The 25,203-nt window shown below is 41.8% G+C and overlaps 1 protein-coding gene across 2 annotated transcripts in view; it reads left to right on the top strand.

Annotated features, from left to right (window-relative positions):
• Window positions 1-3,361: 3,361 nt before the first annotated feature.
• Window positions 3,362-25,203, top strand: part of PIP4P2 (phosphatidylinositol-4,5-bisphosphate 4-phosphatase 2) — a 52,139-nt gene continuing 30,297 nt past the window's right edge. Inside the window, exons 1-3 of one of the 2 annotated variants that reach the window (XM_042973343.1) lie at window positions 3,470-3,535; window positions 11,100-11,175; window positions 23,384-23,532. In XM_042973343.1, the coding sequence (XP_042829277.1) occupies window positions 11,169-11,175; window positions 23,384-23,532 (156 nt within the window). In that variant the 5' untranslated portion in view covers window positions 3,470-3,535; window positions 11,100-11,168. Of the gene's footprint in view, window positions 3,536-11,099; window positions 11,176-23,383; window positions 23,533-25,203 lie in introns of both variants that reach the window. The other variant, XM_007084331.3, reaches the window with a different exon arrangement.

The following is a 25,203-nucleotide window of genomic DNA, read 5'->3' as shown; positions in this document are numbered from 1 at the left end:
ATGAGTAAAATAGTATTTAGCTAGAGTTTATTGTGCACAAAAGAATAGCTCACGAACTAGGTCTTCAAATCCAACACTGAGATGAAGCTTAGAGGCAGGATGTCATAGGATGGCTTATAAAGTGAAAATGAGGAAGTTGTTTAATCTTTACAATGACTGACGATCATAATAGGGGTTGATCATGAAGAGAGGCCTCTGAGCCTCTAACTTTCTTTGGACAGGAAGCAGGAGGCAGGCTGAGGGAGATACAAGAATATGGTAGAAGTGACATTATTTGAGACGCAGAGCCTAGATCTGGAAAAGGTGCCATAGCTTCCGCAGTCACCCTCTCACCCCTCAAATACTGCCTACCAGGTATGTGAAGAAGCCTGGAATGACAGACTTTGAAGAGCTGAAGAGAGACAACCCGCCCCCACCCCCCCCACCCCCATCCAAGCTGCCTCAGTTGAGCTAGCCCCTAGCCAATCTGCCAGATGAATGCAGCTCCCTGAATACAAGCCCAGGCAAGACCAATAGAATAACCACACAACTACCTATAGAGTCATGAAAAATAACAAATCATGTTGTTTTAAACCACTGGATTTGGGTATGGTGGGTTGCTCAGTAGTAGGTAACTAAAATTGTAGTGTAAGTAGCTTCAGTAAGTAGTAAGATACAGCTTTTACTAGCTCACACATTATCTATTTATATTGTACTTGTATCCCAAAAGAAACATTACCTTATTTCCTGAGTAGAGATGGAAAAATACTATCATCATAAAATGCCTTGGATTGATAAGAATTATTTAATGTTTATTGAGTAACCATAAACTATAGTATTATTTTTATTTTATTTTATTTTTTTTTAATTTTTTAACATTTATTTATTTTTGAGACAGAGAGAGACAGAGCATGAACGGGGGAGGGTCAGAGAGAGAGGGAGACACAGAATCTGAAACAGGCTCCAGGCTCTGAGCAGTCAGCACAGAGCCGGACGCGGGGCTCGAACTCATGGACCGCGAGATCGTGACCTGAGCCGAAGTCGGACGCTCAACCGACTGAGCCACCCAGGCGCCCCTATAGAATTATTTTTAAACTAGAATGAAGTGATACCTAATAAAAGTTTTTTGTTTGTTTGTTTGTTTTTGTTTACTTTTTACGAAACTTCGCATTGCTGCAAATATACCCTTGGTTTACCCTCTACCTTGTAAAGTGTGAGAAGAGTGATTTCCACTAGCTGTGTCACCCTCTAATGAATTCTGAAATAGATAAAGAAGCCATATAAAGAAGGAAAGAAGGAAAGAAAGAAAGAAAGAAAGAAAGAAAGAAACAAACAAACAAACAAACAAACCTTTTTACCTGGACAATAAAGGGACCCTAGTTGAAGAGATAATAATGGAACAGTAAAAACGGTGGTCAGATGGCAACGCTGTCATCTTCATCAAAAAAAATCACAAGATGCTCCATGTTTTTTCCGCTAACAATTTGCTTTAGTAAGATTCTGGCACTGTGGAGGATTTACTCATACACTCGTTTGCTTATTTATTTGGCAAATATTTATCGAGTGCTTCTTAATGAACCAGGCATTGTGTTAGATACTGGAGATACAAGAGTTAATGAGACAGTTATGGTTTCTGACTCACAAAGTCAGTGGGGAATAAGGGGGAGGTGGGTAATAGAAACGTAAATCCACTGTTACAATCCAGTGTGATAGGCCCCAGGACAGGATGCTAGAGTAATAGGATTTTGTTGATTCTTCTTAAAAGTTTCTTTAACTCAATAGCTTCTTTCACTGCACCGTAAAACAAAAACAAAAACAAACCAAAAAGCCTGCCATTCATTTTTGTAAAATGAACCGCTACATCTTTTTTTGCAGGGACCGCTACATCTTGACCTCTCACTTTTCAGGTTTCTGGAGATCTATAAACGCCCTTGGATTATATCGTATGGGGATCCTTATATTGTGTTGGGTCCTGATACTACTGACCCATAAAAGATGCTGCATAATAGAAAGCATTATTCTTTGATTTTCCCTTAGGATTTCCAGCTGATGCCTAAATGGATTTTTTGGAAGAAAGAGTATCTTCAGAGAGCAAAATGAAGACCCTTCTTAATGTAACATGAGAAGCAGTTTCAAATTTCTAAAGCCAGCTTTTCCTCCTGACCCTTTAAATCTACAGCTGGGACTACCAGCCTCATTTTTTATTTGTTTTCAACTGTGTTCCCACACAGACATCTGGAGGATAAAGACCATTGCCCCGTGTATTCACCTTTGTAGACCCAGGAAGCACATAATATATGTTTGTTGAATGGCTCCAAGAATTACTGCAGAAAAATTATCTTTTGATAATTTCCTATTGCGTTTCTGTCTGGCATACTCAAAACGTTGATTTTTAAGCCACTTTAGCCAACCACCAAAATAGGAGAAGAAAAAAACAAGAAAGCATGCCGGTAACTATGCCTAGCTTTTTTTTTTTCCTTACTCTCTTTTACATGTGAAAGATCATTCTAAAACGCTAGCTCAAGAAAAGTAGTTTTTAATTGCTTTACATTATTCATAAGCTTCATTATTGTATAAGGTGTCAGGGACAATATGGTCCAAAAACAAAACTATGAGGGCAACGTGTTTTGTCAAATTAAACTTGTAAAAGCCAGCACACTATGCATCATTTCAGTAAGATACTGTTAGGAGAGTGCCAAACAGATACAAGAAAACAAGGACAAGCAAGGAATGGCACCACTCCTGCAGAAATTTACTTCGTCCTAGACAACAGATACTGAAAAGTGATTTTCCAACAAAAGCAGCAGCAGCCCTCAAGAAGGAATTGATAACCTTAGGAGTAAGCTTTCTTCCCTTAACTGCTGCAAAGTTGGACGGCACAGAATCCCTCCTCCTCCCCCCGCCCCCGCCCCCATCTTGGAGCTGAACTTGAGATCCGTGTTTGCAGTAGTTTTTCCGCAGTCAAGGCCTTTTCTCCTACCCCCTTTCAGGTTGCTCTTTACCCTTCTTCCTCTTCTTAGCTAAGGAAACGTAAAGTACAAAGAGAGAAGAGTTGCAGCCCCTTTCTCTCGCCTCCCCCGCCCGCCCCTCTTTCCGTGGCTCCGCACCTTCCCTTCCCCGCCTTCCGGGGGCAGCCCTACTGTGTTCCCTGGCTCCCGCTCCTCCCCTTCTCCACTCCTCCCCTCCGCCCCTCTCCCGGGCTCCTTCTTTCTCGCTCCCCTCCCCTCCCCCAGACTGGCTTCCCAGCGCGCTTCCCTTCCCCCGCCTCTCGGTCCCGCACCCTCCCCTCCCCCCGCCTCCTGCCTTGTGACACAGCCCGGGTCCTCCCGGAGGCGGCGGCAGCAGCAGCGGCAGCGGCAGCAGCAGCAGCAGCAGCGGCAGTAGCCACCACCTCCGCGGGCGCCGCAGCCCCCGGCTCAGCCTCCCCCCGGCCCCGCCGCCGCCGCAGTCATGGCTGCTGACGGGGTGGACGAACGCTCGCCGCTGCTGTCAGCATCCCATTCGGGGAATGTCACTCCCACGGCCCCGCCGTACTTACAGGAAAGCAGCCCCAGAGGTAAGGCCAGCATAGACCTTTCTACTTCGAAAGGAAAAGCCTAGAATGTGAAAGACCAAGGGAGCTGTAGCTCCGAGGCGGAGGCGAGCCTCTCACTTGGGCTGGGAGAGAGGGATGCTGACTGTGCCTTCCCAAGCCCGAACCTGCTTGGCTGGGAGCTTCCCCGCAGGGCTTTTGGTGGGGTGGGGTGGAGTGTGAGCGTGAGTGTGTGTGTGTGTGTGTGTGTGTGTGTGTGTGCGCGCGCGCGCGCGCGCGTGTGTGTGTATTTCACCCCTTCTCACCCGCTGGGTGTGTGTGGGGAGTGTGTGTGTGTGTGTGTGTGTGTGTGGCGCGCGTCCGTCCGCGTGTGTGTGTGTGTGTGTGTGTGTGTGTGTGTGTGTGTATTTCACCACTTCTTGTCCAGGGGTACAGGATGTGACATGAATTTCCCAAACTGGGCTTTACTGTTTTAGAACAGCTCCTAAGTGCAGCTGGAGGAGGTGCAAATCTTTCACAATCATTCACAAATCCTTTCAGGTTGCTGAGAAACCCCTAGTACTGCTCACCTTGGGATCTGTCCTTGAAAGGGCTTAGCTTGAAAAATGTGCATCTCCTCCTGTTCCCCCACCAGTGCTCTGTTCAGTCAGGGAATTGTCTCCCCAAAAGGAATAGAATGAATCAATATTCTTAATATGTCTGAAATTCCTGCCCTTCCCTGTTACTCCTCTTAGTAACGAGTATATGTTAGCTTTAATGGTGAATGATGAAGAATAAAAAGGAAGATGTACTATTTTTTATGCATGTCTGGGTGAGATTGAAATGAACTTACTTCTAAAAGTAACCCAAGTTAATCCTGCATGTACTTCTATTTATTTACTGCTCAAGATGGAATCAGAAACAATTTGATAGCGGTGGGATCTGAAGAAAGAAGTGTGTGGGTGGGGGGAGGTGTTTAGCAAACTATTCAAAGATCTTTGTTCTAAGCCTTGTAGTCGAGTTCTATAGTAGAAAGAAGGTGGAGTCAGGACTTACAGAAAATGGAAGACAAGACTTTAAAAAACCACTTAGAGTAATGAATGGTCAAATGTGGCACTTGCAAACGTAGCTTAAGTGCATCTCTCTTTTTGGCTGAATTTGAGAGGAGTTTAAAAACCCAAGGAGACAGATGTTAATGCCTTTGAAAATATGGGCAGATCACGTTTCTTGTAACACAACTTTTTCCAAGTTCAAGTCTGGAATTGGAGCGGTTGTGGAGCAGGTTCAACTTGTTTAGTGTTTAAAATTTCCACTTAATGAATTACAACAATCTAGATCTTAATCTGCACTTAACAAGAAGCAGGACAGAGGAAAAAGATGTTCAGCTGTGAATAATTCAGTGTGATCAATGAGTTAAGAAATAAGGTGCAAAATGGAGCAGAGACTCACCTACAGAAAAGCCACAAGTCATGTTTGTAGGACCATGTTAAACTTGCATCAGAGGATACCAGTTGGGGGAATTTCCTTTAATGCACAAATTTGATATTAATATTTTACTCTTAACCTAAATTGGGTGGTCTAGAAGAAGTTTAACCACTTATAAATGAATGTTTCATCAAGTCACCCCTTGAGGCAAAATATTTGCAATTTATTAAAAGACAAACTTTGGAGTTAAGCAACTGTCCTCTGACGGATTTTCATGCCCTGTATCTTGCATCTTTGTTTTTGTATTTTTAGCCACAGTGGCGAAATTATTCCACAAAAATAGTCATACTCACAGACCTGCTTGTAGAATTCTGTATCATTTGCCATGTATTTGTTTAATCTGATAAAACCCCTCACATTACAGAAGAAGTTGCAAAGTCCAGTTCAGCCACTGAGAAAAAGAAGTTTCATTCCAGATAACTTAATAACCGAAGAAATTCAATGTATTAAAGAACGAAATTCAACTGAGTAAATTTGAAAGATCTTATTGGCTTGGGGCGCCTGGGTGGCTCAGTCAGTTAAGCATCCGACTTAGGCTCAGGTCATGATCTCACTGTTGGAGAGTTCCAGTTTGAGCCCTGAGTGGGGCTCTGTGCTGACAGTGGGGAGCCTGGATCCTGCTTCAGATTCTGTGTCTCCCTCTCTTTCTCTGCCCCTCCCCTGCTCATACTTTCTCTCTCTCTCAAAAATAAATAAAGGTTAAAAAAAATTGAAGACCTTACTGGCTTTATTTAATGATTCATGACTCGAGCAGCATCCCATCTAGCAGACAGAAGGGAGCTTCCAAAAGCTGTACAAAATGAAAGACTTCTATAGGCGGAATGGAGTGGGAACAAGGAAATTATACTGCCAGAAAGTGAAATGGTTGTGGGAAGACCACTTTCCTTTATGGGATGGCAGGGGTTTATCAGGCAGATGACCTCACTAGTGCGGATCAGGTAGTTCCTGATTCACTTTAAGATTCCATTTCTGGAAGAGGTCGAAAGTGTAATTAAGTCTCAGTTTGGTGATATGGAGCTAAGCTTAAGTGACTCCATTTTGAGCCCGTTGTCTTGTTTTTAACAATTGATTTAGCTAAAAGCTGTTTCTGCCTTATGGTAGAATATAATTTTTTTTCTATACCTGGTGGATAAGAAAGGTTAGATAATTAGAAACACTAATTTCATGTGGCATAATACCTAGGAAGCAAGAAGCATAGATGAGAAGTGAGAACATTTTATGTGTTGGCATTTTTGTCAGAATATCTTCTCTTAAATAACAAATAAGCATCTTCATATATATTTTGAGTAATACACAAAATCTGATTCTAGAACACCAGTCCTATTTACCCATTCAGTGATTCACTGGGCAGCATGATGTGCTAGAGACTACTCTAGGTCAACAAGACTGACCAAACCCCCCTTGGAGCCCATGTTGAAGTGGGCAGAAATAATAAATAAACACAATGGCTAATTATTTGTATTGTAGGAAACACTCTGTTGCTAGACCACATCTTTTCAGTCTTGAAAGTAGTTGACAAGAATTAGAGTTGAAGGTTGGGATTCAAAATAGAATAGAATGCACTTTTTGATAATGAACTTTGTTTTATAATACCATTCATAATTATGCACTTTAAAAAAAAAAAAATAGTTAAGAGCCATAACTCGTGATTATTTTCTCTAATCGAATCCTTTGCTGTTTGTGTTACCATCTAAGAACAGGAATGTTAGCTCTCCAAGATGAAGTATTCCGTTTTAAGTTGAAAGTTGGTGAAGTGTTTATTTATAGACAGGTTATTGATAATGTAGTGGGAAGCAGTTAGTATTCTGCGTCTTGTTTTAGCACAGTCAGAATCATGTCTGGTCTGTGTAATAATCCACCTGGGTTTCTAAGTGGAATGCTTCTAGTGGTCTTTTACCATCAGTGTCGGATTCCTGCACAGAGGAGAGGAGCACCTCTCTGGTGATTAGAATACTCCATTTGGTACATGTGTCAGCTTTTGTTAAGGCATAGACATTAAAAGCAAAAACAGGTTTAGGCTCATTTGAAAAAAAAGATTGGAAAAAATACCACAAAACTTACATAATTTGACTATATTTAATTGATTTCTTTATACATCTGCTATTTTTATAAGTAGGATATAGCAAGAGAATATGACCTTTATGCTTATAGACGAGACTCTGAAAAATGGTTTATATTTGGGATTGCCTAATTATCCAAGTATTGAATAGGGAATGTGCTTATCTACTTTACTATAATTTTAAAGGAATTGTTATAAGAGACAGTTCATTTACTTAGTTTATTTCTGTCATTCATTCAGCAAATAAATATTTGAGTACTAGGTAAGTTCTGTGATAGGATGGGAAAAACAGATATGGCCCCTCTTCCAGTCTAGTGGGGGATATTGAGCCATCAATTACATAGTCATTTGAACAAATTCAAAGTGCAGTGGGGATAAGGACAGTGCCTGAAATTTATCCAGTGCAATGAAATTATATAATAAAAAGACTTAACCTGGTTAGGAAGACAGGGAAGACTTTCCTGAGACTTTATTGAGACTTTGGTCTCCAAGTTGAACGTGGGGAAAGGGGGATTGGAAACACATTCTAGACTAAGAAAACATTCTGTTACAAAAGCCTTCAGGAGGATGGAGTATGATGAGTACAAGGAACTGGAAGAAGGCTGGTGTGGCTAACGTGGAAGCTAACAGGGAATACACTGCAAAATGGGATTGGAGAAGTGAGTGTGGTTAATGTTCTCCAAAGACCCTTCTCGCCCTCCAAAGAGCTATGCTTTTTGATATTCAAGTCCTTGGATAGTTCCACTCCTCCTTGAATCTGGACTGACCATGTGGTTCAATTTTGATGTATAGGATAAAGTAGAAGAGAACTGAATGACTTCAGAGACTAGGTCACAAGAGGTCTTGCAGCTTTTGCCTTGGTCTCTTATAAAATGTACCCTGAAGAAAGTAACTTGTCTTGTAAGAATTTGAATACACTGAGACTGCCATGCTTTAAGGAACCTCTGACTACACATGTGGGGAGACTACATGGAGAGAGGGATGCTTGACCAACCCTCAGACATGTGAGTGAAGAAGCCATCTTGGATGCCCAGCCCAGTTGAGCCTTCAGATGACTCCAACTCAAGCCAAATTCTTATTGTAGCTGTATGATAGATTCTAGATGATTCCCATCCAGCTCAAGCTGAACAATCCACAGAATCATGAAAGGTAGTATTAAACTGTTGTTTTAAACCATTAAGTTTTGGGGTGATTCGTTTTGCAGCAACAGACGGCCAGAGCAATTAAGTATTGCTCAGTCCATGCAGGGTATTATTGTCATGTTGAGAAATTTTGCCTTCAACGAAGGGATGATCTGGTCACATCTTTATTATTATGATTATTATGATTATTATTATTACATATGTATCATCATCATCATCATCATGATTATTTAAATGGAAATACAATTGACACACAACGTTACATTCATTTTAGGTGTAGAACACAGTGACTGAGATGTATGTTATGCTGTGCTCACCACAAGTATAGCTACCGTCTGTCAGTATACAGCTCTCTTACAGTACCATTGACTATATTCTCTATGATGTGCCTTTTATCCATGGGACTTATTCATTCAATAATTGGAAACCTGTATCTTCCACTCCACGTTCTCCAATTTGCCCAACCTCCAACCCTCCTACCCCCTCCTACCTCCTCCCTCTGACCACCATCAGTGTGTTCTCTGTATTTATGGATCTGTTTTTGCTATTTGTTTGTTTTGTTTTTTAGATTCCATACATATGTGAGGTATTTGTCTTTCTCTGTGTTTTTATTTTTTTTAAGTTTTTTAAAAAAACTGATTGAGAGAGAGATAACTGGGGAGGGGCAGAGAGAGGGGAATAAAGAGAATCCCAAGCCGGCTTCACACTGCCGGCACAGAGCCCTACGTGGGGTTCGATCCCATGAACCGTGAGATCATGACCGGAACTGAAATCAAGAGTCAGATGCTTAACTGACCGAACCACCCAGGCACCCCTGTCTTTTTATTTTTTTATTTTTTTTTATTTTATTTTATTAAAAAAAAAATTTTTTTTTTAACGTGTATTTATTTTTGAGACAGAGAGAGACAGAGCATGAACGGGGGAGGGTCAGAGAGAGGGAGACACAGAATCTGAAACAGGCTCCAGGCTCTGAGCTGTCAGCACAGAGCCCGACGCAGGGCTCGAACTCACGGACTGCGAGATCATGACCTGAGCCGAAGTCGGCCGCTTAACCGACTGAGCCACCCAGGCGCCCCTGTCTTTTTATTTTTAAGTAGGCTCTGGACTGGGTGCAGAGCCCAATGTGGGGCTTAAACTCATACTCACAACCCTGTGATAAAGACTTGAGTTGAGATAAGAGCTGGACGCTTAACTGACTGAGCTATCCGGGTGCCCCTGTCTTTCTCTGTCATATTTTACTTAGCATAATACCTTTTTGGTCTATTCATGTTGTCATAAATGGCAGCATCTTGTTCTTTTTTATGGCAGAGTAATATTCCAGTGTGTGTGTGTGTGTGTGTGTGTGTGTGGTGTGTGTGTGTATACATACACATTGCATCTTCTTTATCCATTCCTATGTTGATGGACTCTTAGGTTGCTTCCACATCTTGGCTATCATAAATAATGCTGCGGTATACATAGGGGTGCATATATCTTTTTCAATTAGTGTTTTTGTTTTCTTGGGGTAAATACTCAGTAGTGAAATACTGGATCATATGCCATTTCTATTTTTAATTTTTTGCGAAGCCTTCATACTGTTTTCTACAGTGGACGCACCAGTTTGCATTCTCACCAACAGTGTAATGAAGAACGTTCCTTTTTTCTCCACAACCTCGCCAACACTGTTGTTTCTTGTGTTATTGATTTTAGCCATTCTGACAGGTGTGAGATGATATCTCATTGTAGTTTTGATTTGCATTTCTCTAATGCCTAGTGATGTTGAGCAGCTTTTCATGGTTCGGTTGGCCATCCGTATGTCTTCTTTGGAGAAATCTCTATTCTATTTTTATTATTTTTAAATCACTCTATTTCTAGAGTAGAAAATGAGTGACAGTGGAGCAAGAGACAATGAGGATCCATGGCTTGAGTGGCCACTGAAATGATTCAGGCAGATCAGTTATGCTGTGATGATAGCTTGGACTCGGGTGGTGGAGGTGGAGACAAGATGATGTTAAGGAAGTAAATTAAAGACAACTTGATGGTAGATTGGCTGAGAGGGTGAGAAGGAGGTGGCAAGAATATCTCCCAGAGTTCTGGTGTCCACAGCCTGGTGTGATTGCCTACGCTGAGAGATCCCCAGAAGAGCATCAGTTTTTGGGAAACACAGGTCATGAGCTTACTTTTAGACATGACACATTTAAGATGGTTTCAAATATCCAAGAAGAGATGCCAGGTAGGCAATTGGACCTACAGGTGTAGAGCTGAGAAATGAGGCCTAGGTTAAAAAACACAAAATTGTGTTATTTGTGTACTGGTGACAGCCAAGTACATGGATGTTGATTCAGAACTTCCCGAGGCCCCACCAGTGTGCCATGCAATGTGCTGAGATAGAACATACGTGTGTTAAGATATTGGTTATCATCAGTCCTTGGAACAGCAGAAGGCTTTAGGCCAGAGGCCTCCATCTCTGAGTACCTATAAAAATATTGTCATGTTCTCTGTGTACCAAAATGCACAAAAGTTTGGGAGACTATCTATGAGACCGCTTAGGGAGAAAAAAAACAAAGTAAAAAGAAGAGAGAGCCTAGGGTAAAGCTTTGAGATACTCCGACATTCAATGACTAGTTAGAGGAAGATGAACCTCCGAGAAGACTGATAAGTAGCTTCCAGGCAGGTAGGAGGAAAACCCAAAGACTCTCATATCACAGAATCAAGGAGAAGAGACCATTTCAAGAAAGGAGTAGTCGAACATGTCCAAAGCTGCAAGAAAGAACAAATAGATAAGGGCTAAAAATGTCTTTTGAACTTAGTGTCATGGAGGTCATTAGTAACCTCAGTGATAATTGTTTATACGTGTTTATATTCAAGTCCTTTTTAAAGAATTGAAAAATTATTCATTTCCACCTGATCTAATATTCTAATGTACATTTATTTTAATTGTAAGATCCCTTCAAGGTGACTTAACTTCAGGGAAGAGGCCAATTCTTTATTCTGAAACACACGTAGATTTCGTATGAAATGTAAGTAGACGTTGTCATTTCCTTTTCGCCTTTGTTTCACTTTTTAAAAACGTGTACATTTGAAATTGCTTGAGGAACTGTTTTCAGTGACTAGAAAATAAATTCACTTCTGGTTGAAGAGATAAGTTATTTACTATGTAACCCCTGCATTCCTCACTTAGAAATTGTATTGTTTTTAGTGGTCCTCTTCTGTCCTCTACCTGCAGAAATCTAAAGTTAGAAATGGTGCCTCAGTTTAAAGTGGGGCAAAGTCTTATTTCACTTAGAACTATGTTCTGTTCCAGCCTAGAGTTTTATTGAGTGTCTGAGTTCAGGCTGCTATCACAGAATACCATACACTGGGTGGCTGAAACACCACATTTCTTTCTCACAGTTCTGGAGGTCGGGAGGTCCAAGATCCAAGTGCCAATAGGTTTAGCATCTGGTGAGAGCTGAGGGTGTCTTCAGGTTGCAGAGTGCTGACTTCTTGTATCCTCCTCACATGATGGAAAGAGTGCACTCCACTCTCCACTCCTTTCGTAACAGCGCTAGCCTCATGCATGAGGGTTTCGCCGTTATGGCCTAATTACCTCGCAAAGGCCCCACCTCCTAATACCATCACACTGGGGGTGAGAGCTTCAACACGAATTTTGAGGGGACGTAAGCATTCAGTCCGGTGCGCTGAATTAGAGTTCTCGAATATATTTGGGCAGTCTGTTACATTTCTGAACCTCCTCGCATCCTTGCGGAGTTTGGGGTTGGCTGTGGATTGGCAGGAGAAGGTGAGGCAGACCCAGAGACCCACACCATACCCGTGACCCACTGTAAGGTTAGCGGCTGGACCACACACCCCGTGAAGGCCTCCCCGGGGGTGTGCACCGGCTGTGGTACGGACCAAGTAGGGTCTTGCTGAAGCTGATTTTGTGACAGGCTAAAACTAACGCCACCTGTAGGAGAACGATTTCAGACTGGTTCTTGGATCACAGGCTGCTTCGCTGAGGCCACATCCTTATGAAGGGAAAATGGAGCCCAAATGTTGGTGAAGGGTATCTGCTTCCAGTTTTCCAGCATTGCGGCAAGCCCATTTCTTTTTTTTTTTTTAATTTTTTTTTTAACGTTTTATTTATTTTTGAGACAGAGAGAGACAGAACATGAACGGGGGAGGGGCAGAGAGAGAGGGAGACACAGAATCTGAAACAGGCGCCAGGCTCTGAGCCATCAGCCCAGAGCCCGACGCGGGGCTCGAACTCACGGACCGCGAGATCGTGACCGAGCCGAAGTCGGCCGCTTAACCGACTGAGCCACCCAGGCGCCCCAGCCCATTTCTTATTACAATCCTTTCCCACCGTTTGGCAGGCATCCGTCTCCATGATTCTTTTATTCTATTTTATAATGCCCACACTTCCTCCTGGCTCTAGCCAGCATCTTTAGTACGTTAATCAAGACATGTTTCATTCAGTCAGTCATCCTTTCAAATATTTGAGTGCCTATTGTACTGTTCCAGATGCCCGGGAGCTTATGTTCCAGTGAGAGATACATACAGTGAGCACTATAATTTCAGAGAGTGAAGAAAATAAAGCAGGGTATGAGGATGGAGGGTTAACTGCATGGGGAGTGTCTCTGATTGCTTCAGGAAAGATACCTCAGACATGACAGTTGCTCAGAGACCTGAAAAATTAGCTGAAATCAACCATTGGAAGACAGGGGAGAAGTGTGCAAGTTGAAACATGCTGTTTGAAAACAAGGAGGGCGGTGGGTTACAGCGTGGTGTCTAAGGGGAAGTGTGGCGGAAGGGATTAGGGGACTGGGCCAGGGAAGACAAGGAGGGTTTGTAGGTCACCGTCAGAGATATGGTTGCATTCCGAGGGTAATGGCAAACCGTGGAGGGGTTGGAGCAAAGGAGAAACGTGAAATGCTTTACTTTTTAAGAAAATCGGGGCATCTGAGTGGCTGTCAGTTGAGCATCCAACTTTGGCTCAGGTCATGATCTTGTATTTCATGAGGTCAAGCCCCACGTCGGGCTTGCTGCTGTCAGCACGGAGCCCGCTTTGGATCCTCTGTCCCTATCTCTCTCTGCCCCTCCCCCACTCACACCGTGTCTCAAAAATAAACATCAAAAAAAGAAAGAAAATCATCGTGGTTGGGATGTGGGGAGTAGATTACTGGGGGGAAAATAAGACACTGAATAAGACATGGCACTAATCAGGAGGCTGTTCATGTGGGCTAGGTAAGCGGTCTGAACCAGGGTGGAGGTGACGGAAGGAAGCAGTGAGACGTGGTTGGATTCAGGGCATATTTAAGCATAGAGCAGCAGGACTTGCCAACGGACTGAGTCAGTGGAAGGAAAGGAATCACAAATCTCCAAAACTGACCCAAGCAACTAGGAAACTCTGCTTTTATCTAAGGTAGACAAACAGGAGAAGAAGTTGTGTATGTGGGGGCAGGGGGAAGGACAGTGGAAATCCATATTCTGTTTTATTTTATTTTATATTTTAAAAATGTTTATTTTGAGAGAGAGAGAGTGAGTGTACACACACAAGTGGGGGAGGGGCAGAGAGAGAGAGAGGAAGAGAGAATCCGAAGCAGGCTCCAAGCTTTCAGCGCAGAGCCCTGTGGCAGAACCCAAGGCGGGGCTCGATTCTATGACCATGAGATCGTGACCTGGGCCAAAATCCAGAATCTGATGCTCCACTGACTGAGTCCCCCGGGTGCCCCTCAATACTCTGTTTTAGAAGCATTGAGTTTGAAATACCTTCACTCCTCACTCAGTTGGGGGTGTCGAGTAGGCAGTGGATGAGCAAGTCTGGGATATGAGGACACATCAGGGCTAGAGAGTAAATTTCATTCAGCAATTATTTATCATCTGTATGATAACACATCACTGTGGTGAGAGGTGATGCTGTGAATTTCCCATTCATTTCCAAGGACTTTGCATATGGTTTTCAGGAATGTCAAATGTTTAGGGTATAACATTCTGTTAAAATCTTGAAAGATTGGCAGATGGATACAGATGTTAGCCAGACGAATACAGATGTTAGAGAGGCGAGTTAGCCAGATGGATGTTCATTAACTATCTTTGAGGGCAATAAGCAACTATCTGGGAAGTGATCCAAATGGGGAAAAGCAGGCAACATTGGATATAGTTTTGTGCTCAGCTGTTTTGTGTTTCAGTTTTGTAAGGATGAGGAGATGTTGTATACACTGGGAGGGATATCCCTCTAATAGCTCTTAAGAGGGAATACATTCTTCCTGTTGTTTTCTGTTCTTTTGAGAGGACTTCTCTACTTTTGGGGGTGGGGGGAATGTATTAGCGTTTGTGTTGCTTTGGCACTTTTCCAGATTCTTTCCTTTTCCTGATTGCTGTCGTAAAGTGAATTTTTTTTCCCCCGTAAGAATAAAAACAATGTGACAAAGGAATGGAAAGCATGGCTTCTCTTCCTGGCCTTCATGTCAGTTTCTCAAGCACTGGATATCTAAATCCCTTTATAATCTAAGAGATGATCTCACTACCAGGTATGGTTTAGCCTGTGGGACTTGATGCTTGAGTTCTTTCTGCTAGTGGCTAGCTGCTGACCTGAGCATAGTTATTTGACATCTCTGTGCCTCAGTTTCCTAAATGAGAAGGCGTGGTTTAGTATATTTCCTTTTGCTTTTCTATTCTATGACACAGTTGTTCTTGGTAAGCAATCTGGATACACCTACGAGAATAGATCTATAACTTTGAAATATAGGTGGTTATCTTATCTCACTCTTTTACTTCCAATGTCCCTCTTTCACTTAAGTTACTACTCTATTACTCTCTGAAAATTGGAAAGATATTATATTAAAGAGTATTACATAGCTCTTTTAAGCATTGGAAGTCCAACTAACGTGCAATATATTATTCTGTAGAATGTGTTTGTATGTGCCACATGACGGTTAGGGCATTCTATCAAAGCATCTATTTCTAAAGGTAATGGCAAAATCCTTCTTCTTCCAAGCTGAAATATTTAACCTTGGTAGATTCATAATAGGGATTTTAAAACAGTGTATAAGAAAGTTTCTAATTGTTCAACATTTGAACATGTGGTTTCTACAGAGGGAGAATTTGGGGGAAGGTATGTTATAAGATGAAATCTTATAGTGTTAGAGAATAAAGTGCTAAGATTCACAGTCCAGAAGAAAAGAAACACAGGGTGAGAATAGTGAGTAGATTTAAGGTGAGAAGACTTTCATAAACACCCAAGTTGTTATTACTCTCAGGCCATAGGATGTTTCCCTAAAAAACACTGATATCTACTGAGCTGTATGAATTCTACCAATTAATACAAAACTATTTCAAAAATTTCTAAGAAAACCATTTTCAGATGCAGCTAGGAGAGAAATGAGGAAACTCTCCATTCCATTATGGGAAGATTGCTGTGATATACAGTGGCCATACCCTCTATTGGCTATAATGAGGAACTTTCTCTCCTGGATTAACTTCTGGCTTTTGTTAGCAATCTCTGTATTTTGAAATGAAATTTAGTTAACCCATGGGGTAAAGATATCTGAACACTAGAATTTAAGGGACTTATTCACTAAATATCTTTATACACTTAGTATATGCTTAAAAAATAAGTACTGGTTTTAGGAGGTTCATTTCACTCCAAATATGTGTCTGATTTTTTGCGTAGATTTACGGAGAATGAATCAGGTCAGGAAACAAATCGCATTTTTTTTTTCAAAAATTTTTTTAACGTTTATTTATTTTGGGGACAGAGAGAGACAGAGCACGAACAGGGGAGGGGCAGAGAGAGAGGGAGACACAGAATCGGAAGCAGGCTCCAGGCTCTGAGCCATCAGCCCAGAGCCTGACGCGGGCCTTGAACTCACGAACCGTGAGATCGTGACCTGAGCTGAAGTCGGATGCTTAACCAACTGAGCCACCCAGGCGCCCCCAAATCGCATTTTTTGAAATCCAAGTCAGCACAGACACTGTAGTTGATCAAGTGGAGGAAGCAAATGTGGCTTATTCACTGTCAATACTTGAAGAGAGCACTAGTACCACAGATGAGATGCATTAATAGAATGAGGCAGGAATATTGCCTTAAGAGAAACAGAGAAATCAGGGCAAAAAGCTTTTGTCGTCCAGGAATTGGTCATTGGCAGGTCACTGGGCACTTCTTGCCAGCACCTCCAGTTAGGAGGCAGTGTTCTGATACAGCCCGAACGCCTGAGACCACGGAGGGAGAGGAAAACGACAGATTAATAGCTCGTAGTGGAATTCAGTACACATCATCAGCTGCTGTAGAAGAAGGCCTGGTTTGTCGTTGCCTGGGGCCTGCTGCGGGCACCACATAAACTCTTACAAGCAATGCTGGAGGCATTAGGATGCAGATTGATCTTGGTTCCAAGCTGATACTACAACCACACTCAATAACGTGTGGCTGTTCTAGAGCTGCTGCGGAGGGAGGGGTTAATGGTAACAGGATAGAGAAAGGTTGCAGTATTGGAGGAAAGCTAAATTGTGCTAGAGTGAGTCCACTGCTACCCTCCTCTCCCCTCTGCCCACCCTGCACCCCTGATCCTCGCTCTGCCTTAGTCAGATTTAGATGCCTTCTTCTGTGCTCGAGAAGCCCCCGCGCACATCCTTCTCAGAGCGCTTACCGCACCAAGTTGTACTTCAGTTTCACTGCCTTTTTCCATGTTAAGAACATGAGCTCTTTGACCTCTGGAACCTGTCTCATTCCCCATGGTGTCCCCGACGGGCACCTAGCACTGTGCCTGGTGCATAATGGATGCTTGTGACCCACTGAATGCTCACTAACTTCTGGGAACCCACTGTAGAGTGCCTGACTGGCTGCTACTTTTCTCCTGGGTATTGCTGAAGGCCTCTTGACTTTGTCTGGCATCACAACTTATAGCGGGGCTTCCTATCACACGTCCGCAGTCACAACACTAGGATTTCCCCGGAGGAGCAGTTCGACTTAGAAAATAAGCAAACTGATGTAGTAGGTGTGGGCATGCACATTTCTTATGATAAATTCACCCCAACTTCCTAGCTCCCTAAGCTTTTGATTCTTCTCCTGCGCCATGCTAGGGATGTTCTGACATCACAGTGCCATGAAAGGTAAGGCCAAGTCTCACCAACAGACAAGTAAACTGATAGAGAGCTACTTGCAGCCTTAAAACAAACATGGAACCCAGAACATCTGACGAGCACACCCGTATGATTAAATTTGGCTCAGCTCAGTGTTATATTCCATCCTCTTTGGTTTAACACCCTTAGGATTTCCCCCCACACATATTCTCCAAGTTTCTGGCAGTATATATTTTCAAAACCTTGCAAGTCTCTTGATGTATATAGGCTGCTTCTTCCTGAGTCACGCTTTCTACTTGTACCTCCTGGAACATGTTGAGATCTGAGCTTCGTTACGTGTCTTGAGACAACAACAGATGAGAATGCATCTTCAGGAGAATGACTGTCCACTTGTGAGACAACTACTTCAGGGGAGGTTGGGGCAGTGTTCCTGTCAAGGAAGGCTCATCTCTTCAGACTCGGAGGAAGAGTTGCTTTCCACTCACCAGGGAGGCTCACAGTAACTCAGGGATTCATATTCTCAGCTCTGTTTGGCGACAACCAGATGGCCCATTCCGTGTTTCCGAGGTCCACTCCTTTGCAGTCAGTGCCCCAGCTTTCACGTGACAGCTTGGTAAGGCTGTGAATTCATGTGGTGTTCTAATTTTGCAGTCTACACAATTAAATTTGTGTTTGATTTCCAGCAGTATAAGCCCTGTGACAATTAGAAACAGGTGATACTTTCAGGGCTACGATAGAAGTGCTCCGACCATGACTTGAGCTGAGAGTTTCAAGACCTGAGCTGCTCGTTTTCTTTCTATAAAGGCTCCCAATGTATTCAGGGGAATCCATCCCACATCACAATCCATATAGGAGTTGTTACGGCCATGATGGTCAACTGAAGGAGCCACAAACATCACAGTCATCTTCAGGGGATAATCTGATTCATCAGGATGCCACTGCAAGCCACCCATTAGTATCATACCGCGTCCCACTGGTAGAGGAGCTCAACACTGCTTTCGAGCCCGAGGCAGGACCAAACCATTTCTTCAATCCCATTTTTGAGGGTCAGTTTCCTGGGATTATTCTTGGCATGAATAGTTAGGAGCTGAAGAGAGACACCACAGAAGAGAATATAATTAGGTATGGATTTTTAATTGTTAATTAGGTATGAAGTTGTGAAAATACTATTCCGAGGTGTCAAGTGGGTATCGAACGCGGGAAATACCTACCACAGAGTCTAGGGCTGAGAGAACAGAGGGGAGGGATTGGAATTAGTAAGATGTAATAATTTAGAGGCGGGGTCCTGCAGAAATGAAACAGGACTTCTGAGAGACACGGGCCAGCTGGAGCTGATGCCTCTGAGCTCTGGAGAAAGACTTCATGCCCCCGAGGAAAGGGCTGCAAGTCCCTTCTTCCTCCAACCATCCAGGCTTCCTTTATCGCCTCCTGTTTACAGAATACAGCCTGCAGCCAGCTGGCAAAACCACGCTGTGGTTTGCAGAGTTCCAGCGCCAGCATGACAAAGCAGAGAAGGGGAGATTTGGAGCAAAGAGTCAGTAACCTAATAAGTAGCACATTTACCTTCCATTCTGACTTCAGCCGAATGGATCCATGGCTCTGCAAGAACCCAAGAGTCTCCCGGAATAGTTTTATTCCTTTGGTTTCACAGAGGGGAGGAACACAAGCTGGTCTTCCCTTTCTGGGTGCTGAACTGGACTGGAGAGATTTTACCCGAGAAGCAGAGATAACCAATACCAGCCAGGCTCACGCCCTCCCTGATGCATGTTCTCCCCAAAGATCCTAAGGAGGGGAAAAAAACCAGCCAGGCTTGATCCTTTATATTTTTCTTGGTCATCCGGTGGGTTTACAGAGTAATAATGGTTCCTTTGGAGTGTTTCACATATGCCTTGTGATCCATATTCTTTGATATCGTCTCTCTTAAGAGTCTCAGTTTTTCTATGAAGTTTTTATTATCATGAATGGATTCTTTTTCATACTCTGTCCTATTTTTTTTATTTTCCCTGTCTTCCCTCTCCTTCTCTACTTCCTCTTTAGCTCAGATCTGATTCTTGTCTAGGTGTTTCTACGGAATCCTCAGTAGTTCTTACGTTTTCTGCCTGTATGAAATGATTGAGCGAAAGAGACAACTGTTATCTTGGAGAAACCTCTGGGAGAGAAGTCCGCTCCTGACTTTTCTGAAGGCTGTATAAAAATCTATTCAAAAGTTAGAATCTCTAGGCTGCAGTTTTCTCTCCCATGAGATGAAGAAATTAGACAGTGTAATTCCTAATATTGCTTGATTTTCTAACATGGTACAACTCTGGAACTTTGAGAGAGTTTTCAGGATTGGGGACTACTGGTCTAACAAATACTGCTCACATGGAAGGGAAAAAAAAAGATTTTTCACTTAGGCAAACCCCATAGAGAAACTGACCGTTGTTTAAGTAGCAAGACTCTTCTGGGTGCCTGGGTGGCTTAGTTGGTTGAGTGTCTGACTTCGGCTTAGGTCATGATCTCCCAGTTCGTGGGTTCGAGCCCCACATTGGACTCTGTGCTGACAGCTCAAAGCCTGGAGGCTGCTTCGAATTCTGTCTCCCTCTCTCTCTCTCTGCTCTTCCCCTGCCTGTGTTCTTTCTCTCTCTCTCTCAAAAATAAATAAAAGCAAAAAAGTGACAAGACTCTTCCACAATGAAGACTTTTTGTGACTCTTAATATCTAATGATCCTGAGTTCTGAGATTACAGTGGATTTTTATCCAGGGCAGAAATTTGAAATAGGTATGATAGTTGTCATCTGTTGACTTTTAAAGTGAAAAGAGGACAAACAATCTACATTGCCAATTACTGTGGGTTTACTAACTGTGGAATTTATCTCTGGAGTTAAAAGTCCCTTGGGGCGCCTGGGTGGCTCAGTCGGTTAAGTGTCCAACTTTGGCTCAGGTCATGATTTCACGGTTTGTGAGTTCGAGCCCCATGCCAGGCTCTGTGCTGACGGCTCAGAGCCTGGAGCCTGCTTCTGATTCTGTGTCTCCCTCTCTCTCTGCCCCTCCCCGACTCATGCTCTGTCTCTCTCTGTCTCGGAAATAAATAAACATTAAAAAAAAAATTAAAAAAAGTCCCTTACAAAAGGAGATGGAGTTGGAGGTGAAGGTTTTCTTGGGGCCAAAGTACAAGACATATCTCTGTCAGCTTAGGGCTGAGGTCATGGACAGAAGATTGAGACAATAAGCCTGGAAGCACTGTTTTGTGGAACAATTAGGCTGCGGCATCTGTCGTTCTATTTGATCTCTTGGACTGATTCCATCTAGCTGGTGGGCCAGGCCAATGTCCCCTGACTACCTCACCTCTGTCAGTATATGATTTGGAGGGTATTCTGTGTAGAAGAGACCTTTTTTTTAGTGAAGCTTATTCATGTGTTAGCACCCCAGGTCCTCTTCAAGGAGAGCAGCAGTAATATACTTAGTGTTGTTTTCCCAAGAGAAATAGATGTATCTCATAAATTTCAGTGATTCACTCGTCCATCCATCCATCCATCCATCCGTCCGCACAGTGAATATTCAGTGAGCTTCTATCCTAGACCAGGCACTGTGCAGGTGCTGGTGAATCAGTCCCGGACAAGCCAGATATGCCTCTGTCCTCATGGAGCTTACAGCCTCTCCCATCTTAAATTTCTGATCCTCGCTTGTTCTTCTTTTCCCCTCCTTCTACTTTTCAAGCCTCCAAATGATTCAAGCATATTTTTGTCATAATTGGAAGCTTTCTTTTTTCAACAGGTTAAAAATTACATAGTACAAATCTTAGTGAAAACATTCACAGGGGTTTGTTGACCGTGATGTACTTTAAATGCTTTTTTAAGGTCCCCTATTGGGATTTTTAGATTCCTTTGAGCGAAGCCTTTGCCCTATTGGAGTAGATGGGCTTTGCTGGCCTTTTATGTACACTGCAGTGTGCAGCCGCCTCCCTCACCCTCAGTACACTTGTTTCCTCTGTGAAATTTTCTTGTCTTTGAATTTCTTTTCTGTCATACTGCATAAGATGGAGACCGGGAATCATGGGAGAACTGCTTCATGTGACTTTATAACTCAAGAAAAAGGCAAGAGAGGAAATTGCTTTTAATAATAATGCTAATAATTATGAAAAACAATATTTATTATTAAGCACCAGGCAGTTTGTCTAGCATTTCTAGTGAGGTATGTATTCATTTTCCCAGAACAATATCTTCTTTATTGAAAGCTGATAAAAGAATCTGCAAATTGCAAGGGCTCCGATGTGTATATTTGACTCATTGTTCCTTTAACCCATTTTTTTTTCTTGATTAATACCTTACAAGTCACTCTGGATCAACCTCAAATTCTTTCAAAGATTTAAAGCTATTTTTATAATGTAAGACATCTATAGCTTCTTTTCAAGTTCAGTATTTGGCGGTGTTCTGGCATAAGCCTCCCAGAAACGTATTGTCATTTCAAAGTGGCCTTTTTCAGAGCCTTGACTGCTGCAGAAATTCAGCTTATTATGAATCCTTTAAATGAATAACACTTATTGCTAGTCATTTGCTAGTTAAAAAAGATCTATATGATAAACCTCAAGGATGCCAGGTGGTGATATGTGGATTTTAAACATATCATAGTGTGCTGTGCTTTAAAAATACCACAGAGTTCAGAATCTAATTCAGTGGATAGAAATCTCTACTTCAAAAATGGCTCTTTTCATGATTAGCTTTTGCGATTGTATTTTATAGTATCACAGAAGCCTCTCAAAATATCAGTTCTCTTTAGTGGGGCTTCAAACATGAATCGTGTGTTGAGGTGTAGGCCTTTCTAGATGTCCTAAGATACTACCTTTCCTTAAAAGGGTCTCCTATGCCTATAATTGAGGCAGCTACAGAGTGGGGTTAGGCAGTCCCTTTAAAAATCTCATTCCAGAGTAGTATATCTAGATGCTTTTTCTTAAATTTCTACAACAAATATATACTTCTGGTAGATGAGCATAGTTCTGAAATTGGGCCACTACACTTTACCCAATCAGGCAATCTTAGGACTCTTAAACTGTGTGTGTGTGTGTGTGTGTGTGTGTGTGTGTGTGTGTGTGTGTGGTATGTGTGTGTGCACATATTCCGGGAATTTTCAAACACACACAAAAGTAGATAGAACAAAATGACCTTCTATGTTACTATATTTTTACTCATTATCAACATTTTGCTAATCTTGTTTCATCTATTAACCCATTTTTTTCTTAGGGCATTTAAACTAAGTTCCGGATGTATTTTTTACCCATAAATACTTAAGCGCATTTCCTAGATTTTTTTTTTATTTAAAACAATTTTTTTTAATGTTTATATATTTTTGACAGAGAGGCAGAGTGTGAGCAGATGAGAGGCAGAGAGAGAGGGAGACACAGAATTTGAAACAGGCTCCGGGCTCTGGACTGTTAGCACAGAGCCTGACGCAGGGCTTGAACCCATGAACCAACCGTGAGATCATGACCTGAGCCGAAGTTGGACACAACTAACTGAGCCACCCAGGCGCCCCGTTTTTAACGTTAAAAATTTGAGATAAAAAAATGTTAAGTGTATTTTTATTTTTGTTTTGTGTCTGAAATTAGCATTGTTCCATTCCAACTGGCTTTGTTCCATGTTGATAAGTTCAGTTTTCCTAGGTTCACTTTTGTGTCTCCTTAAACTGCCACCAAAACTATTTTGTTCTTGTCACGGCCAGCAGTTGTATAGTGGTCCCTTTATAAACACTGAATGGCAACTGCATAGTTTATGTGTATGCGTAAGTGATTTTAAAACCTTTCTCTCACTGACTATTTCTCTTTCTTGGTAAACAGATCATTAGTTGTAAGATTCTTACTTTAGGCATGAATCATCCCTTTCCTATTACAAGCTCTGTGACTTATGAGGGAACAGAGTGGGTATGTTGAGTATAGGTTAGTAAAAGAAAACTGGATCGTTTGGATAGACCGAGGCAAGCATGATTTGGATTTTATTGGAGTTAAGAATTCTTCCACTTCACAACGTAGGCCCATGTGTGTTTGCGCTCAGAAGCCAGGATAAGGTGGCTAGCTTTATAAACATAAATACAAGAGTAAGGACATTTTTGATAGTTTCTGCTTTACTTCTATTGCTTATATGCTCAAACCCTTCATAATACCGTTGGCCCTGATTCAGTGACTGATGCTCTTTCCAGCGGAACTCCCCCCTCCATATACAGCCATCGCCAGTCCTGATGCCACTGGTATTCCAGTAATTAACTGCCGCGTGTGCCAGTCTCTCATCAACTTGGATGGCAAGCTTCACCAGCATGTGGTTAAGTGCACGGTTTGCAATGAAGCTACGGTAAGTGGGGGTTTCCATTAATAAAGCATAAAGTATTGTCTGACATCTTCTCTTTAAAGGAAGTACTCCACTAATGTTACTTAAAGGTAGACGTGCCCTGGATAGAGATACAACCATATTTTCTCATCCTTTCTTTCTTCTCTCTACTCCTCTTCCATCATACAAGGATGTGCCCAGGTATTTAAGGTTAACTCCATTATGAACATTTCATGGTGAATTTAAGCATAATGCCATCTGGCTCTTTACTTTCTAACATGAGACTGACCCTCTACAGATGTTTACAATTATCCTCAGTGTCTATCCACGTCACAACTAAATCCATTTTGATTTTCGCAAAAATGAGGAGATATATATATATATATATATATACACACACACACACACACACACACACACACACACACCAAGGTTCACTTCACATGTGGACTTTGTACTTACTATGTGGAAGATTATTTAAATTTGCTCTATGTCTATAGGATGTTTGTATGGTTTTTCTGGGTTTAAGATTATGCATGTAGTATCGATATCTGTGCCAAAGTGTTTATAAATAGCTTGATATTTTATTCTACTTGCTTGATAGTAATTTAGTGAAACGTTCAAAAAACTTGAAGGGTGTATTGTTTTTTTCTTTTTTTTTTTTTTAAATGAACCTTGAGAAAAGCAACTAAATTTTAAGTACAATTTTGAAACTTTCAAGTAATGAACTGACAAAGTGTATACTGGTTAAATAGATTCCTACTTTCATGGTTAGGCTTTATTTTTAAAATTTCAATCTTTGTTGGGATGAGCACTGGGTGTTGTATGGAATCCAATTTGACAATAAGTTATACTAAAAAATAAAATTTCAATCTCTCTCAAAGTTTGCAATTAAATGTTAATTTAGTTGTTGGTACCTGCATATTTTTCCTTTTTAGAAAAGTCTGAAAAAAAGTCAGCCAGAGATTACCGTGTCTCTGTAAAGCATAAAACACGCACACTGGGCATTATTATGTGTTTTATAAGAAAAGTCATAAAATAAAACCTTAAGGCTTGAAGCAATATGTTTCATTGTAAATATATATTTTTATAAGGGACATCATTTGGAGATAAACTTTATTGTGTAAATAGAGGTGATACCTACAAAACCAGCTATTTCCTTTTTAAGTTGAACACCCACTAGCAAACTTAGCATCAACCTCGTTTGTGCTGCTTTTAGAGTTAGCAACCAAATTAAGAGTTGTTAGACATAGATGGCAATTAAAAAAAATACCAGTACCTTAAAGGTTTCTTTGGATTCGATGTTCCTGTTGATTTTTTTTCCTATTCCACCACTGACTCAAACTTTTGTTCTTTAATGACTAGAAAAAAAGTTTTAGAGCTTTATATTTACCCTTGGAAGTAAACAGAGCAGACTGTGGGTTTCGTCAACAGCCTCAGTCTGGCTTCTTAGAAGTGAGGAGTTCATGATACCAGAACAGTAGGATTTGGGTACAAATAAACTACTTCTGGACATAAGGAAATTCGTGCTGACATTTTTGTATCATTATTGCTCCTGTTAAGTAATGTAAATAATTGTCAGTATCCTAGAGAAAATGAGTAGTATCTAACTAGATTGCCTTGTGTGGAGTCAGTCATACTACAGGGGAGGAAAAGGAGGGGAAAATGTGTGTGAGGAGTGCTTTAAGAGATGAC

The sequence above is a fragment of the Panthera tigris genome, chromosome F2, assembly GCF_018350195.1.
Source record: "Panthera tigris isolate Pti1 chromosome F2, P.tigris_Pti1_mat1.1, whole genome shotgun sequence".
Taxonomy (NCBI): Eukaryota; Metazoa; Chordata; class Mammalia; order Carnivora; family Felidae; genus Panthera; species Panthera tigris.
The sequence above is the reverse complement of the archived record's forward strand: the minus strand, read 5'-3'. Positions and strand labels throughout refer to the sequence as shown.